Consider the following 18,425-nt stretch of genomic DNA (forward strand, 5'->3'; position numbering starts at 1 on the left):
ATTTGAGATTCTTCAAAGTAGCCACCCTTTGCCTTGATGACAGCTTTGCACACTCTTGGCATTCTCTCAACCAGCTTCACCTGGAAGGCAATTTAAAAAAAACATTTTTTGTTTTATTTCACCTTTATTTAACCAGGTAGACTAGTTGACAACAAGTTCTCATTTACAACAGCGACCTGGTGGGTGGGTACTTTGAAGAAATTCAAATATATTTTCATTTGTTTAACATTTTTTTGGTTACTACATGATACCATATGTGTTATTTCATAGTTTTGATGTCTTCACTATTATTCATCAATGTAGAAAATAGGTGTGTCCAAACTTTTGACTGGTACTGTACTTAGTTAATCATGGTTAGGACAGGAGATATTGGCCTTGTGACATAGTTTATTTGTCCCATGCATGATCTCAGCTGAGGTGGCGGCTTACAGCCCCAAATAAATACACAGGTGGATCGACAGTCAGGACACAGAAATAATTGATTTAATGGAACAAATAGTGTATATTCAGTACAACAGTACCCTCTAGTGTTGACTCATTAACATGTCGTTTTTAGTCTATTATCTAGATATTCCTTCATGGCTAGCTTGACACAAAACAGCATCCTTGTTGAGGCACAGCAAATAACACAAACTCAACACTATTTAGTTGTCACAGAAATCTCTTGAAAACGTCTCACAGTGCTATCAATATATACCGCGCAAAAAGCTCTTCGTGCATAGCTGCTATTGCAGAATGGTAAAATGATTCACCTTCTGACTACAAGTTCTCTTTATCCAGTTGATCCATTCTATCCTTCACACACTCACTAAAGAGATGACTGGACATAGAGGGACCGATGACCTGGACACTAAACTCCTTCTGCACGTACAGAACGTCTTCATAAAGGTTGTTTACCTCGGCACAGATTTGCAGCAGCCTCCTTCTCTCAAGCACGTCCTGCCTTCTATAGTCTATAGTGTGGATTCTCAGGGTTGACTGCCAAACAGCGACCAAATCAGTCAGCTCTGACATGGTCAGCTGGACTTCAGAGAGACCCTTGCTATTGCGTCCTCCTCTCAGGGATATCAGAGTCAGGTCGGCCACATCATTGTCATCGAACACAGCCGACACACCGTGGTTCCTAAAGCATTGGTCAAATTGATCTTTAGAAAATCTCTGAATGTAAAGAAATATGTTTGTGTCCACCCACATGGACTCCTCTTCCACGTCAACATCACCCCCTGAGCTGACCTTGGAAGTCCCTGCTGCCACTGGGCTTGACAGAGATTGATCACGGCTTGACGGAGCGATGTACTTCTCTAATGTGTGACTGCTGCTGACAACCTTGGATTCCCCACTCCCAGATGCCATGGAGCTCCGAGAATGATCAGAGCTTGATGGAGCTGCCCTGCGGTGCTTTTCCAAGGATTGATTTATTGTAGAAGCCTCACTCCCTCCTGCCACAGAGCTTGACAGAGAATGATCAGCACTTGATGGAGCTGCCCCGTTCTTCTTCTCCCAGGTGTAACCGCTGACCCGGAAGTCCACCTCAGCACCATCAGCAGATCTGACCCTGGAAGACCTACTCTCTGCTACCACAGAGCTCAGGGAATGATCATGGTTTGATGGAGATGGAGCTCTGTGCTTTTCCAAGGCATGACTGCTGCTGACCTGGGATACCCCATTCCCTGCTGCCACTGAGGTCAGGGAGTAACCAGAGCTCGATGGAGCCCTGTGCTTCTCCTCTGGGTGACTGCTGCTGCTGGCAGTGGCCCGCTGGAGCAGGTCCTCTCTCAGGGCCCTGACAGCAGAGAAGGGCCCCTCCACTGAAGCTTTACCCTCCTGGCTGGGTAGAAGGCAGATCCTCACTGATCTGTGAGCAGGCTGCAAGCTTTGGATCACAGACTCCTGCTGTTCCTCGTCACCGAAGATTGACAGGTCCACTTTAGCGTTCACGTAGAACAACACCTATGGCATGATGAACATAGGATCAGTCAGTATGTGTACTGTACTGTGTGCTACTGTTCCTTCCATGCAGGAATAAACATTTACTGTATTGATTTACTGTTGATTGATTTGATTGCTTGACTGTACTCACGTCTTGGGTGAATTTGTATACAGTGATAGGGTAGTCTTGAGGGAACTCCTTATCACACATGATCTGTTTCTTCCTGGTTACCATCTCAGCATCTGTTAGAATACATTTTTTGTTATGACCTATAGGCATATATGTAACAAAACTACATCCCAGCTAAGAAAACTTTTGTTACAGTATTTCTGTTACCTCTGGTGTTTTCAAATGTAACAAAAGCCACCCCCTTGAAGCTGGTCGGGTACTTGATGTTTTCTACATCTCCTCCGTGGCTTCTGGAGCTCTGGAAGTGAATAACCAGTTTGTCTGCCATGCGACAGCTGGACAGTGTGTCTGGTACACCAGAGACCACGACTGTTCTGTTCTCCTCTGAGAGGTTCATCACCTGCAAATAAACCATGGTCATGTGGAGGTTTAGCCTATCTATGACTAAAAAGATACAAATAATTCAGATTGTAAAACGTATCTCTTCTTAAACTGTATTCTCTTTGAACTGATCTCTTATAATGCCGTGGATGTTAAAACAAATAACCAAAAACTGCTCTTGAATGATTTTAAGGGTGTATTCGTAAATTCACCCTGGAGTGTCTGAGTGGCCTCTGGGCGTTGTAAATTCAGAGCGTTTCGCTCTTGGTGCGTTTAGAGCGCACACTGGACGCTCTGGTCAGGAGTAGGGCTGATCCGAGCGTTCTGACCACACAATGGCAGTCAAACACCCAAGCTAACTAGCTAAAGTTAGCTAGCTACGTCCAGACAAGAATTAGGGAAAGCCTCACTCTGACCATTTTACTCACCTTAGCAGAGCTGGTTAGGCTGTTGTCACCTTATCTAGAGCATTGGTGCCTGTAACTGTGCTGCTGGCAAAATTTTTTGGCCGACGTTGACTGACACCTGTCATATTTAACCTGTGTTGAGCATTCGTAAATTCCTCCGTTGTTCTGCACTCTGGCACACTCAGACGAAACTGCTCTGAAATCGGAGTAGATAGCCAGAGTGAATTTACGAACGCACCCTAAATCATGCCATAACTTAGCAGAAAACTTGATCTATCATGCATGAAGTAGAACTTACCCGTTTCAGTTTAAACAACACTAATTTCAACTCAGAGCGAGATGTAGTTTATTTCGACTGCTATTGACAATATGAAAACCAAACGCATTTACCTTGTTTCGGTTTCAATATGTGAATCGTAGTAGAGTGCCTGATCTAAGGTCAGTTTAGCATTTCTGCTTCATGGATTTCAGGTGGATACGCGGATGCTAGACCTGCGTCTACTCAATAATTATCGATATACTGATGCCGATTTCAAAACAACTGGGAACTCTGAAAAATACGAGGTCAAATGATGAGGTCAGTGATCTTGTTTTAAACACACTGAAGTCCCAGTTCCCAGTTGTTTTGAACGCTGCATGACAAGACAATACAGGTCTGTCTCTCCGCCCAAAGCGGCACCGCGGGCTGACTATCTCCCGTCTATCCTTTCTTTGGATTGGTGGATACGTAAACGCCTCCGTTCTGTACATTAACGTTACCTTGGAAATAATGGTCCCTTTGCGGAGTTCATTTTTCAAAAATAATGTACAGAGGCGTTTATCCCGCTTATATCACAGTTGCCAAATAAAACAATATGAAAGCACACATTTGCCGGTAGAAATACTTATTTTGCGTTGATATTTTCATTTGTAGAAGCGAATTCATACTTTGTCATATTTTGGTTGCTAGAGACGCGACCCAGTCGTTCGTTCTTTAAGTTCCGTTGCCATGCTCAGTGAAAACATTATCACCCCTTGCCTGTTGCTAGCTAGCTACGGCTACACACAGTCACCACCTCCGCACCAAGAATAACGTTTGTTTAAGCTGTTTATCCCGCTTATACCACGGTTGCCAAAGAAAACAATACTAAGCACATATTTACCCGTAGAAATAACATTTGTTTCGTTGATATTTTCATTTATATAAGCGAATTCATACTTTCTCATATTTTAGTTGCTAGAGACGCGACCCAGTCGTCCTTATGTTCCGTTACCATCTCTTGTTTGCTAGCTAGCCAACTTACCATCTCTTGTTTGCTAGCTAGCCAACTAGCCAACTTACCATCTCTTGTTTGCTAGCTAGCCAACTAGCCAACTTACCATCTCTTGTATGCTAGCTAGCCAACTAACCATCTCTTGTATGCTAGCTAGCCAACTTACCATCTCTTGTTTGCTAGCTAGCCAACTAGCCAACTTACCATCTCTTGTTTGCTAGCTAGCCAACTAGCCAACTTACCATCTCTTGTATGCTAGCTAGCCAACTAGCTACGACTAACAATTCATTAAGATACATCTACAACAATGAGCTGATAATGCCCGATTTTGCCTGACATAGTTATACAAGTTTTCCTTCTCGTCAGGACACTCGTGAACACTGACTGTTAATTACGAGGAGGTCGCATTGCATATAAAACACTACGCTAGAAGCTATCAAACCTGCCAATATGACAACTGAATAAATAAACAAATACTTGTTACTGAAAACCGCTGGTCATACTAGAAACATGTGGGAGGATTTGACAGTACAGTACAGCGACCAGAGAAGTTCATGTTCATCACTCACAACGTTAGGTCATCAGATGCTCCAAAAAATGTCTCTTAGCTAGCTACGTTTTTTTCTCGTTGGACCTGCGTTTACAATGTATCCAATATCAGTTTGTGTAGTTGTTGGTTTAGCTTTCTGTAACTTTGTAGCAAGTACTGTCTACTGGAAAAGTGTGCATTATTCACAACACACCCCCAACCCCATCATACCCAAACATTTCTATTTAAGATGGTTGTTGATGGTGGATTCAGGAGAGATGTACAGTCTGCTGGTGCAAGATGTTTTTACGCCACCTACCGGAGGAAGACAGATTTTCCGCCGAGTTGAGCCTCTGGTCTTCTCCATTGGTAGTGAAAATGCAATAATAAGTCCACCAGTGGGCACTGTCGCTCCAACCTTGAAATTCGGTTCATACTATCGGCACAATAAACAAAAATATATCACAGATTCTCCTTGTAGGATGACAACCACAATATTGAAGGTAGCATTTCTCTGGGGCTTTTATATTTTACGTTGGATGATGATATACTATAGAGAACAAACCACGTTAAATTCAATGTTTATACAAGAACACAATTACTGTAGCTAATATGATAAACTATACTGGTAACTGCCAATTATAATGAAAACACTTTAGAGTAAATGAGGGATACAAAGTATATTGAAAGCTGGTGCTTCCACACATGTGTGGTTCATTTAACATCCCATCATGCTAACGTGTATAAAAATGCTGGGTAGGTCATTATCTTGGTAACCATGGCTATGCCTCCATAGGATGACAATGTCCCCATGCACAAGTAAGTGGTCACGGAATGGTTTGATGAGCATGAAAAACGATCTAAACCATATGCCATGGCCGTCTGTCACCAGATATCAACAAAATTGAATACTTATGGGAGATTCTGGAGAAGTGAATGAAACAGCATTTTCCACCATCAACAAAACACCAAATGATGGAAATTGTCGTGGATGAATGGCGTCGCATCCCTCCGACAAGAGTTTGACACTTGTATAATCTATGCCAAGGTGCATTGAAGCTGTTCTGATTCATGGTGGCCCACCACCCTATGAAGACACTATGTTGGCAGTTACCTGTATGCCCTTGGTGGTAATGAAGCAAGCAGAAAGAATCTCATATTTTGTCAAACGACAGGAGTGTTGTTGAAATGACAAAGCACATCGTTTTGGTGTAAACATTTATTGGTTTCAAACAGAAATGAAAACATCTTGCACCAGCAGACTGTACATCTCTCCTGAATCCACCATCAACAACCATCTTAAATAGAAATGTTTGGGTATGATGGGGTTGGGGGTGTGTTGTGAATAATGCATACTTTTCCAGTGACCCTTCTGATAGGATACAAATGGTAAAACGAACTAAACATGAAAGGAATTTGGCCTGGCCACCCTATATAGTGCACTACTTTTGACCAGGGCCCATAGGGAATAGGGTGCCATTTGATACGGAACCAGGGAATGGGTGGACTGAACAGAGAGGGTTGGAGGTTGGTGAGAAGGCCATTCATTTTAAAATAGCTCAAATAGAATAAACCATCAATGAGATGCACCAAGGTTCTTCTCATCTTAACTTAAAAACGATAAACCACTACCAAAACAAACATTTCTCCCTTGTGCCAGTGCAAAGATACCATTTACAAAGTAGAAAAGTCAGAATAATTTAGCTACCATATCAGTGATGATTTATTGTGAATGAAATTGGTGGGCCAGAGTTTATACAAATGGAATTGGATGGGGTATCTTGTCTTTAGGGGTGTTTGGGAGAGGGATGGATAGTGGCACCAGAGTCCAGTTAGAAGGCACAAAAAAAAAAAACATTCTGTTGGGCTAAGTCCCAAATGGAACCCTATTCTCTAGATAGTCCACTACTTTAGACCAGGTCCCATAGGGCTCATAAAACCATAGCCCTATGGGACCTAAGTAGTGCACTGTATAGGGAAATGGGGTGCCATTTGGAACACATCCTTGTTCTAGAAGACCCTAATCTGCTGTTGTAGTAGCACACCAACTGACTAACAGGAGTGACTCTACGGGCCGAATCCTAACTTCATATTATACACCGGCACAACTCAGGCTTTCGTGTAAATCAAGCTTTTACGTCAATGGGACATTTTAAACTGAAATCTGGAGTTATCCATCGCAGATCTCAAATCAGAATCCGGCCCAAAGAGACACTCTTGTCCAATGAGAGACACTTGGTATTTTATCCTCTTGTAATGAATGAGTACAACCCTGCTTTGGGTGTTCTGACTGCAGCTTTTAACAAACATAAAACTAAATAAAACATGTTGCTCCTTTACCATGTTCTGTCTGCAAATAAAATAATATCACACTTTTGGAACTTTATTCTTGTTTTTCTGTCTGTGTCTTTGTGTTTCAACATTGGTGTGTTGTCAGATCCTTTTTACACATTTTCATCTCACAAAGTAGAGAACATTCCAAAGGCATTAACACATTCCCAGAAAGCCTCTACAACAAGTGAAAAAGCTGTTAGATAATGCCAACCAAGTGATACTCCATCAGTCTGTCTGTCAGTCCGGTGGGAAGTGGAGACTAGTGAGTGATGCTTGCAGAAGAGGGGTGTCTGGTTGGTTGGCCGATGGCAGCAGTGGAGGAGGTGGTGGTGGGGTGGAGGGGCCATGGCGAGGGCCCATGACGGGCAGCCCCTCATAGCACCCCGTGGGAGCCCCTAGAACAATCTCTCAGGAGCCCTCGTAACATATCACCTCACCCTGCTATTGAGAGGTGGTCCTCTCCAGGTTGGCTGGCTAGAGCATCCCAACCTGCTATTGAGAGCTGGTCCTCTCCAGGTTGTGAAACTCATCAGAGTGTCTCTTGCTAGTTCTGAGTTTGTACGTGGTGGTAAGGAGGGGCCCAGGGCCGGCAGGGCCACTGTGTCTGAGCAAGGCGTTCTGAGCTGCGTACCTGGAGGGAAACACAGCCAGGATGGTGTAAGTGGACGCCAGGTCATTATGGTTACTACTGGGGGGTTTGGAACAGGAAGTAGTGTCAGTGTTTGTGTCACCGTTGTTACTGTCCCCCCCAGCCCCACAGTGCTTCAGCAGGGTTTCACCAGACTGGTTCTGGTGTTGGTGCTGTTGGGTCTCAGACAACCACTTGATCATGGCCCCTCCTCTGTACAGCTCCCCCAGGAGAGAGTCTGCCTCCGTACGACTGATGCCCTCTGGTAGCTCCAGCACCTCCAGGACTCCACCGTTCACTGCACGGAGAGAGAATTGATTGATTCACCAGGTCAGTTATTGACAACACGATCTTTTACCACTTACTGCACGGAGACCAACGGAAGCTGATCATCTCTAGTGGCAACAGGGATGACATTAGGTTTAGCTGTTGGGGGAGTAATTGTGGACCAATAAACACTACTAGAGTCATTTCAATAAGGATCATTTTTCCTTCTAAAATAAAATCTTGCTGAGTGGAATCCAATCCAGTATGTGAGAGAATCCTTATATTCCTAACACCTAGGTACACCAGTTTATTTATTTAGCCAGGTGTGAATTCTACCTAGTCTTTAAATTCTTCTTACATGAACAAATACATTCCCGTATGGTCCTTCAGTGCACAGCAAGTGGTTTTTAATGAGAATATATATATATACACACATAGAGAACCAGTCAAAATCTAACACACCTACTCATTCAAGGGTTTTTCTTTATTTTTACTATTTTCTACATTGTAGAATAACAGTGAAGACATCAACACTATGAAACGCATATGGAATCATGTAGTAACCAAAAAAAGTGTTAAACAAATCAAAATACATGTTATATTCGAGATGCTTCAAAGTAGCCACCCTTTGCCTTGATGACAGCTTTGCACACTCTGGGCATTCTCTCAACCAGGTTCATGAGGTGGAATGCATTTCAATTAACAGGTGTGCCTTGTTAAAAGTTTATTTGTGGAATTTATTTCCTTCTTAATGCGTTTGAGCCAATCAGTTGTGTTGTGACAAGGTAGGGGTGGTATACAGAACATAGCCCTATTTGGTAAAATACCAAGTTCATATTATGGCAAGAACAGCTCAAATAAGCAAAGAGAAACGACAGTCCATCATTACTTTAAGACATGAAGGTCAGTCAATCAAGAAAATACTTGCTTGGGCCAAGAAACATGAGCTATGAACATTAGACGGGTGGAAATCCAAATGTGAGATTTTTGGTCTTTGAGACGTAGAGTAGGTGAACGGATGATCACCGCATGTGTGGTTCCCACCATGAAGAAGGTAGTGTGAAGGTGCTTTGCTAGTGACACTGTCTGTGATTTATTTAGAATTCAAGGCACACTTAACCAGCATTCTGCAGCGATATGCAATCCCATCTGGTTTTCACTTAGTGGGACTTTCATTTGTTTTCAACAGGACAATGGTCCAACACACCTCCAGGCTGTATAAGGCCTATTTGACCAAGAAGAAGAGTGATGAGGCCTCCACAATCACCTGACATCAACCCAATTGAGATGGTTTGGGATGAGTTGGACTGCAGAGGGAAGGAAAAGCAGCCAACAAGTGCTCAGCATATGTGGGAACAGCTCAACTAGCTGGTTGAGAGAATGCCAAGAGTGTGCAAAGCTGTCATCAAGGCAAAGGGTGGCTACTTAGAAGAATCTAAAATCTATTTTGATTTGTTTAACATGTTTTTAGTTATGACATGATTTGATGTGTTATTTCAGTTGATGTCTTCACTATTATTCTACAATGTAGAAAATTGTAAAAATAAAGAAAAACCCTTGAATGAGTAGGTGTGTCCAAATCTTTTGACAGGTACTGTATATATTGTTTTTTAACTAGGTTGTTTATAAATATTGTATTAGAAAAAATATTGTTCTAAGACTCAAGTGTGATGATCCACAGGAATCCATTCAGACCATTATTATTTATGCTCCAAAATAAATAAACTGAACAGGGTTACATAATCACATATACAGGCTTTTTATGGATCAAAACGGGGCTTAGGTGGTGGGTGTGGCTATGGGCTTGGCCAATGGTGCGGTCACCAACTTACATTTGAGGCTGTCCTATTGGCCAGAGTGACAAAATGTTGTTTAAAAGCTAATTTCCTGAAATTCTACACATTTTGCCAAGGCTTATGCTATCTGAGTGACAAATAAAATGAACCATTTTATAAAAAATTCTCCTCGTCTAGCTTTTATTTAGGTTATTATTAGTTCTCAAAGACGATATTATTTAAAAATATATAGGTCCATTATATGATCTATGTGCCTAATATCCGGTTTTAGTCGTTTGATGTGGAACTGACAGCGTTTTAGCAACATGAAATCTTATAAAAATCTGATCACACAGGGAGAATGGCACTTTCATAAAAAACATTTCTTTACATTCTCTGACGAGCACTTAGATATGGTTATTTTCACATTTTCATACTTAATAGAATGTTTGGGAACTGACATTGAGTAAGGCATTTGTTAAAAATCTATAACAACATATAGTGGGAAAGTGGCCGTGCGTTTGGACAATTAATAGACACGGCAGTAAATAAACCCCAATAAGAACGTGTATGTCTTGTCCAGAACCAGACTCTACACAGACTGGTGCGCCAGAGCCAATCAAAGCTACAGTAGGCATATATGCAAATAAGCCATTTGCCACATGGGCCTGCCATCATTCACTTTGAACAGGACTGTGTGTTTACAGGCAGTAGGACCTGCCATCATTCACTTTGAACAGGACTGTGTGTTTACAGGCAGTAGGACCTGTCATCATTCACTTTGAACTAGACTGTGTGTTTACAGGCAGTAGGGCCTGCCATCATTCACTATGAACTGGACTGTGTGTTTACAGGCAGTAGGACCTGCCATCATTCACTATGAACTGGACTGTGTGTTTACAGGCAGTAGCAACAGCGCAACTTTAGACCATTAGAACACATTCAGCAAAAGCCACAAAATACACCTGAATGGATACATGCCAATATGTAAATACCACGGGAGTCCTCTTCCATCTGGGAACATCACAGTCCTATTGATCAACCCACCATGAACAGGTAGGCTCTCTCCCCTCTCCATTACCTGGGTCATGGTCTCCCCTCTCCATTACCTGGGTCATGGTCTCCCCTCTCCATTACCTGGGTCATGGTCTCTCCTCTCCATTACCTGGGTCATGGTCTCTCCTCTCCATTACCTGGGTCATGGTCTCCCCTCTCCATTACCTGGGTCATGGTCTCCCCTCTCCATTACCTGGGTCATGGTCTCCCCTCTCCATTACCTGGGTCATGGTCTCCCCTCTCCATTACCTGGGTCATGGTCTCCCCTCTCCATTACCTGGGTCATGGTCTCCCCTCTCCATTACCTGGGTCATGGTCTCCCCTCTCCATTACCTGAGTCATGGTCTCCCCTCTCCATTACCTGAGTCATGGTCTCTCCTCTCTATTACCTGGGTCACCTACACTAAGATCTGATGATAATGACTTCCTAGGCGGTGGTCTCTTCCCTCGACCCCCATGATGCCGGATTCCCATTGGGCCCTGAGGGAAAAGGAGACAGACATGTTGACTGGTCTGAGATTCTATTGTCTACTTTTTTCATCTTTTAATCTTACATTTTCATTTCACAGATTTGGTTCATTTTGTCGTATGAAACAACCTCCTTTGTCACGTGTGTGTGTGTGTTCTGAGGACTGACGTGGGGGGGGGGGACCATGTGGTGTGTGTTCTGAGGACTGACGTGGTGGTGGTGGTTGGGGACCATGTGGTGTGTGTTCTGAGGACTCACGTGGTGGTGGTGGTTGGGGACCATGTGGTGTGTGTTCTGAGGACTCACGTGGTGGTGGTGGTTGGGGACCATGTGGTGTGTGTTCTGAGGACTCACGTGGTGGTGGTGGTTGGGGACCATGTGGTGTGTGTTCTGAGGACTCACGTGGTGGTGGTGGTTGGGGACCATGTGGTGTGTGTTCTGAGGACTCACGTGGTGGTGGTGGTTGGGGACCATGTGGTGTGTGTTCTGAGGACTGACGTGGTGGTGGTTGGGGACCATGTGGTGTGTGTTCTGAGGCCTGACGTGGTGGTGGTGGTTGGGGACCATGTGGTGTGTGTTCTGAGGACTCACGTGGTGGTGGTGGTTGGGGACCATGTGGTGTGTGTTCTGAGGACTCACGTGGTGGTGGTTGGGGACCATGTGGTGTGTGTTCTGAGGCCTGACGTGGTGGTGGTGGTTGGGGACCATGTGGTGTGTGTTCTGAGGACTCACGTGGTGGTGGTGGTTGGGGACCATGTGGTGTGTGTTCTGAGGACTGACGTGGTGGTGGTGGTTGGGGACCATGTGGTGTGTGTTCTGAGGACTCACGTGGTGGTGGTTGGGGACCATGTGGTGTGTGTTCTGAGGACTCACGTGGTGGTGGTTGGGGACCATGTGGTGTGTGTTCTGGGACTCACGTGGTGGTGGTGGTTGGGGACCATGTGGTGTGTGTTCTGAGGACTCACGTGGTGGTGGTGGTTGGGGACCATGTGGTGTGTGTTCTGAGGACTCACGTGGTGGTGGTGGTTGGGGACCATGTGGTGTGTGTTCTGAGGCCTCACGTGGTGGTGGTGGTTGGGGACCATGTGGTGTGTGTTCTGAGGACTGACGTGGTGGTGGTGGTTGGGGACCATGTGGTGTGTGTTCTGAGGACTGACGTGGTGGTGGTGGTTGGGGACCATGTGGTGTGTGTTCTGAGGACTCACGTGGTGGTGGTGGTTGGGGACCATGTGGTGTGTGTTCTGAGGACTCACGTGGTGGTGGTGGTTGGGGACCATGTGGTGTGTGCCGTGGATCAGCGGAGGCCTGATGGCAGGGTTGTACTGGAGGGGTTGACCCAGTAATGGGTATCTGCCGTCCACTGCCTGCCCTGGGCCGAAGGGTCTGGGGAACTGGGTCATTATGGGGATGGGGGTGAGGCCGGCCGAGCGGAGGTTCTTTATGGAGGTGAGTTGATGGGTTGGGGCTTGGGGCTGTGCCGGAGGCGTGCTGGGGCCACCCAGCTGGGGACTGTTCTATAGGACAGAGGCAGAAAGGAGGGGACACAGAAACCCTTTAATATAGTCGATCAGAGGGAAAGTGTATCCTTAGTTCAAAGAGACGGGCCTGAGCAAGATGCGCTGCTCGGAGTCGCTTATCTTGATAACACAATGAGCAGTTATTTGGGATGCAAGATGTGTAGATCAGTCATCCTGCCCTCTCTCAGGCTGATCCTGCCCTCTCTCAGGCTGATCCTGCCCTCTCTCAGGCTGATCCTGCCCTCTCTCAGGCTGATCCTGCCCTCTCTCAGGCTGATCCTGCCCTCTCTCAGGCTGATCCTGCCCTCTCTCAGGCTGATCCTGCCCTCTCTCCAGCATGCAGAATATTACAAAGACTCCTGAATGGTTATGTCTAATTATCAGCAGCTGAGTAGTTACCTGTGAGTTGTTCTGAGTAGTTAGTTACCTGTGAGTGGTCTAGTTGTTCTGAGTAGTTAGTTACCTGTGAGTGGTCTAGTTGTTCTGAGTAGTTAGTTACCTGTGAGTGGTCTAGTTGTTCTGAGTAGTTAGTTACCTGTGAGTGGTCTAGTTGTTCTGAGTAGTTAGTTACCTGTGAGTGGTCTAGTTGTTCTGAGTAGTTAGTTACCTGTGAGTGGTCTAGTTGTTCTGAGTAGTTACCTGTGAGTGGTCTAGTTGTTCTGAGGACCTCTGGCTGCGTGTGTGATCCAGACTGTAGTATCTGTTGTGTTTCCACTGTGGAGGGGAATGGGCTCTGGGCTGGTGGTTAGGGGGCAGGGTCAGCTGCATCATCACCATACCACCACTGTGAGGACCGGGGAGCACACCTACAGACACACAGTTACAACGACGTCAAAATCACAGCTTCATTGTCAAAGGATGTTTTCCATCCTCGGATGGACACACAAGGCAGGAAAACCATTTTAATGGTATCAAATCTCATACTTAAGGGTCTTTCAAAGCGAACAGTATCTATTTCAGTATGTCTGTGATCCCGGGGGGAATTGAACCCACGACCTTGGTGTTGCTGAGAGGAGGGGTAATGTTACCTGCACACTGCTGTCCTGGTAGCTGCTGGGTTCCACACGGAGACGAAGCCCGGGGAAACTGCATCTGCTCTGCCCCAGGAGGTGGTAAGAAACCCATCGATGAACTGTGGACACACACTTGGCCTAGTCAATATATTTATGGAGCTCTATGAGGAATCAATTAAAAGACATTGATAGCACCAGCAGCCAGACACTTTATATTTGCTGTCAAAGTGTCCCTTAAAGAAACCTCTTGAGGATACCCTAGGATAGGGGGCGCCACAGCGCATTTTGAAAAAAAATCGTTCCCATTTTCAACGGCCTACTAATCAAACTCAGAAGCTAGGACATGCATATACTTATTATATATGGATAGAAAACACCCTAAAGTTTCTAAAACTGTTTGAATGGTGTCTGAGTATAACAGAACTCAAATGGCAGTCAAAACCCCGAGACCGATTGAAACAGGAAGTGGAATTCAGAATTGTGGACTCGACTTCTCATCTTTCCCTATAAATCACACCGTTAACCATGGTTCAGTGAGCACTTCCTATTGCTTCCACTAGATGTCGCCAGTCTTTTCACAGTGGTTTGAGCCTTATACAGTCGAAACTCAGTGAATGAGACTCATTGGAAATTGGTCACAGGGGATGGGCCATCACCATTATGACGCCGGCGGCCATGTCTACCCCCACCTTTGGAAACGGTTTGAAAGACAATTAAATCATCCCCCTCGAATCGTATTGGCTCTCTTGGTGTTACAGGCCCTGAAGATTAATGTTTTACAACGTTTGACATGTTTGAACGAACCTACAGGCGGGAGAATCATTTTATCCGAAACTTCAGCCCTGCGCACATCGGAGAATTTGGAGAGAGCCCAAGGACGCGCTACCAACAGCAGGCTAATGGAACGTGAAGTATGGACTTTTTCGACCGAAAATACATCTGTTGTGGACCTGGGATTCTTTCTGATGAAGACAACTAAAGGTAGGCGATTATTGACAATATTATACAAGATGAGATGTGACATGCGATTGTTCCAAGATGGCGCCGAGCTCTGTATATTAGCTAATTTTCTGAGTATCGCATCTCCTTTTATCGCAAAGTGTGATTACCCAGTAAAGTTAATTTAAAATCTGGTATGACAGGTGTTCTCAAGAGATATTCATCTATAAATGTTAGATTGACAATATAAATTTAAAAAATCGTTATAGGATAGTAATTTAGGGAATTGTAGCATTGTTTCCCGGGACGCATTTGAGGGGAAATTCGTTAGTCAACGTCAGACGCCGATGTAAAATGCTGTTTTTATATATAAATATGACCTTTATTGAACAAAAGAATGCATGCATTGTGTAACATGATGTCTTAGGTGTGTCATCTGATGAAGTTTGTAAAAGGTTAGTGCTGCATTTAGCTGTTTTTTGGTTATATGTGATGCAAGTGGTTGGTCGGAAAATGGCTATGTTGCTGCTTTTTACGATGGACTCATCTAACATAATCTAATGATTTGCTTTTCCTGTAAAACCTTTTTGAAATCGGACGACGTGGGTCGATTCAGGAGAGGTGTATCTATAAAAAAAATATATATATATTAATTATATATATATTTTTTAATTAGGATTTTTTTTCATGCTAATTGGCGATATGATTTTTCGCTGGATTTTGATCCCGCTGACGGGATGAGACGCTGAAGAGGTTTAAAGAGCCCTGACACAATGTTTCAGAAATAGTCTTGTATTAAAGGTCTGGTAATGATCTCGGATTAATGGTGACAGTCCAAGAGAAAAACAAACATGTCAATCATTTCCTCTTTATGACCTGAATCACTCTGGCATCAGACTGAAGGATTACATTACAGCTGCCTGGTACTGGACCCATAGGGCTCTGGTTAAAACTAGTGCACTATATAGGGAATAGGGTTTTATTTGGGACACTTAATATTAACACTGACAGTACCGATGCTGTGGGGCGGTATAGAGGAACCAGTACAACAGGGAGGGAGGTCACTTTCAGCTCAGTGGAGCTTCTGTTAGTAGGTCAGTCTGGAGGTCACTTTCAGCTCAGTGGAGCTTCTGTTAGTAGGTCAGTCTGGAGGTCACTTTCAGCTCAGTGGAGCTTCTGTTAGTAGGTCAGTCTGGAGGTCACTTTCAGCTCAGTGGAGCTTCTGTTAGTAGGTCAGTCTGGAGGTCACTTTCAGCTCAGTGGAGCTTCTGTTAGTAGGTCAGTCTGGAGGTCACTTTCAGCTCAGTGGAGCTTCTGTTAGTAGGTCAGTCTGGAGGATGACTTATAAGGCTGATGATACAGGTGCAGTGCAGCCCAGTCTTAACCTGTTGGGTCTAGGGGGCAGCATTTGCACGTCTGGATAAAAAAAATGTACCCGATTTAATCTGGTTACTAATCCTACCCAGTAACTAGAATATGCATATACTTATTATATATGGATAGAAAACACTCTAAAGTTTCCAAAACTGTTTGAATGGTGTCTGTGAGTATAACAGAACTCATTTGGCAGGCAAAACCCTGAGACATTTTCTGACAGGAAGTGGATACCTGATGTGTTGTATTGATTTTAAACCTATCCCATTGAAAAACACAGGGGTTTAGGAATATTTTGGCACTTCCTATTGCTTCCACTAGATGTCACCAGCCTTTACAAAGTGTTTTGAGTCTTCTGGAGGGAGATCTGACCGAACAAGAGCCATGGAACGGTGATGTCCCATTAGACACCTGGCGCGCTACTTCATGTTGGGTACCCTCGTTCCAATACGTTATAAAAGGCTATGCATTCGTCCACCTTGAATATTATTCATGTTCTGGTTAAAAAAGGCCCTAATGATTTATGCTATACAACGTTTGACATGTTTGAACGAACGGAAATATATTTTTTCCCCTCGTTCATGACGAGAAGTCCGGCTGGCTTACATCATGTGCTAACGAGACGGAGATTTTTGGACATAAATGATGAGCTTTTTTGAACAAAACTACATTCGTTATGGACCTGTGATACCTGGAAGTGACATCTGATGAAGAGAATCAAAGGTAATGGATTATTTACATAGTATTTTCGATTTTAGATCTCCCCAACATGACGTCTAGTCTGTATCGCAACGCGTATTTTTCTGGGCACAGTGCTCAGATTATTGCAAAGTGTGATTTCCCAGTAAGGTTATTTTTAAATCTGGCAAGTTGATTGCGTTCAAAAGATGTAAATCTATAATTCTTTAAATGACAATATAATATTTTACCAATGTTTTCTAATTTTAATTATTTAATTTGTGACGCTGACTTGACTGCCGGTTATTGGAGGGAAACGATTTCCTCAACATCAATGCCATAGTAAAACGCTGTTTTTGTATATAAATATGAACTTGATAGAACTAAAAATGCATGCATTGTCTAACATAATGTCCTAGGAGTGTCATCTGATGGAGATTGTAAAAGGTTAGTGTATCATTTTAGCTGGTTTTATGGTTTTGGTGACCCTGTCTTTGACTTGACAAAACATTACACACAACTCTTGTAAATGTACTGTCCTAACATACTCTAAATTTATGCTTTCGCCGTAAAACCTTTTTGAAATCGTAAAACGTGGTTAGATTAAGGAGATGTTTATCTTTCAAATGGTGTAACATAGTTGTATTTTTGAAAAATTTGAATTTTGACATTTATTTGGATTCAAATTTGCCGCTCTTGAAATGCACCTGCTGTTGATGGAGTGCACCACAGGTGGCACGCTAGCGTCCCACCTAGCCCCAAGAGGTTAATAGTACACCTCAGCTCCCATGAGGACCGGTTTCTACACCGGCAATAACGCCCTTCATCAACCACACTATAGGAGAACTATGGCTCTATAGAGTCTAGCTACAAGCTACTATAATGGACTGTTGTAAATGGTGTTGGCAGGTTGGTTGGTACACCGGTATCTGCGGCGCTTTCATCAACATTGAACTACTCTGGAATATGAAACAGTACCAGATCACAGACCTAACACTTAGACTATTTAATACACAGTCCATGTTCCTGGTGTCAACAATAGAACAGCTCAGCTCCTACCTCATGGTGCTGTGTTGATTTGGAGGCATGACACTGTAGTAGACCTGCATGCCTGACATGGCCATGGGACCTTGGCTTGGATGGCTCTGGATCATCATTGGCTGTTGACATGCCTGCTGATGTGGAGGCATGTTCTGAGAGCCCTGGGACATTGATACCTGCATGATGCACACAGACCATATGGAAAAATAGGATTAAGCAGGAGTATCTCTTTTTTACATTTACATCTGATGTCAGGTCCCTTTCAAATCTCTTTTCAATTCAATCTTCAAACTATTTAACATGTCAGGGTTCGATTGATATAATTAGAAGATTTTCAGTCAGGCAAAGATGTTCACAAGAGCAAGATGTTCACAATTGAAGATCAAACCATGTCAAAGTAAAAGGACAGGACAAATCAATTTGATTCTTTAATTGAAAAACAACAGTTTAATAATGATAAGCCAAAAAGAACGTACCTGATAAGACGGCATTGAAGGGTACTGGACCATGAAGGCCGTCATGTGATTTCCCATATTGCTGTGCTGCTGGTTGTTCACCAGGTTCTGATGCTGAGGGCCCTGGGGCTGATTTGGCATCACAGCATGGTAACCTTCAGTAACATTAGGACGTTACAATTCACTTCTATTGACATATCTAGTGAGATACAGAACATTTGAATTCATTGTTTTTAAACAAAATGGTGAC

At 43.8% G+C, this 18,425-nt stretch overlaps 2 protein-coding genes across 15 annotated transcripts in view; both read right to left on the bottom strand.

Annotated features, from left to right (window-relative positions):
• Positions 1–461: 461 nt before the first annotated feature.
• Positions 462–4,923, bottom strand: LOC106574852 (uncharacterized). 5 transcript variants are annotated; one of them, XM_014150967.3, is made up of 5 exons: positions 4,670–4,923; positions 2,869–3,043; positions 2,267–2,459; positions 2,081–2,172; positions 462–1,950 (listed from the first exon to the last, which is right to left on the bottom strand). In XM_014150967.3, exons 3-5 carry the CDS (start codon positions 2,454–2,456, stop codon positions 760–762), a joined length of 1,473 nt encoding a protein of 490 aa, XP_014006442.1. In that variant the 5' UTR covers positions 2,457–2,459; positions 2,869–3,043; positions 4,670–4,923; the 3' UTR covers positions 462–759. The 5 variants fall into 5 exon arrangements, with proteins under 5 accessions (XP_014006442.1, XP_014006435.1, XP_014006436.1 ...); XM_014150960.3 differs by lacking the exon at positions 4,670–4,923 and adding an exon at positions 3,238–4,633; XM_014150961.3 differs by lacking the exon at positions 4,670–4,923 and adding an exon at positions 3,146–4,633.
• Positions 4,924–5,833: 910 nt separating this feature from the next.
• Positions 5,834–18,425, bottom strand: part of LOC106574832 (R3H domain-containing protein 1) — a 51,206-nt gene continuing 38,614 nt past the window's right edge. For 9 of the 10 annotated variants that reach the window (XM_082963691.1, XM_082963688.1, XM_082963689.1 and 6 more), the window contains 7 exons: positions 18,197–18,330; positions 17,739–17,896; positions 13,704–13,807; positions 13,315–13,481; positions 12,412–12,672; positions 11,079–11,169; positions 5,834–7,889 (listed from right to left, as the gene is read on the bottom strand). In XM_082963691.1, the coding sequence (XP_082819817.1) occupies positions 7,456–7,889; positions 11,079–11,169; positions 12,412–12,672; positions 13,315–13,481; positions 13,704–13,807; positions 17,739–17,896; positions 18,197–18,330 (1,349 nt within the window). In that variant the 3' untranslated portion in view covers positions 5,834–7,455. The remainder of the gene's footprint in view (positions 7,890–11,078; positions 11,170–12,411; positions 12,673–13,314; positions 13,482–13,703; positions 13,808–17,738; positions 17,897–18,196; positions 18,331–18,425) is intronic. The other variant, XM_082963693.1, reaches the window with a different exon arrangement.

Source organism: Salmo salar, chromosome 17 (genome assembly GCF_965601325.2).
Source record: "Salmo salar chromosome 17, fSalSal1, whole genome shotgun sequence".
NCBI classification, from domain to species: domain Eukaryota; kingdom Metazoa; phylum Chordata; class Actinopteri; order Salmoniformes; family Salmonidae; genus Salmo; species Salmo salar.

What these genes read in the sequence shown, in the direction of transcription:
- LOC106574852 (XM_014150969.3), bottom strand. Translation starts at nt 2,456, where the DNA reads ATGAACCTCTCAGAGGAGAACAGAACAGTCGTGGTCTCTGGTGTACCA. An exon ending in TACATTTGAAAACACCAGAG is followed by an intron (nt 2,173 to 2,266) that starts GTAACAGAAATA and finishes GTATTCTAACAG; the next exon opens with ATGCTGAGATGGTAACCAGG. An exon ending in TATACAAATTCACCCAAGAC is followed by an intron (nt 1,951 to 2,080) that starts GTGAGTACAGTC and finishes ATCATGCCATAG; the next exon opens with GTGTTGTTCTACGTGAACGC.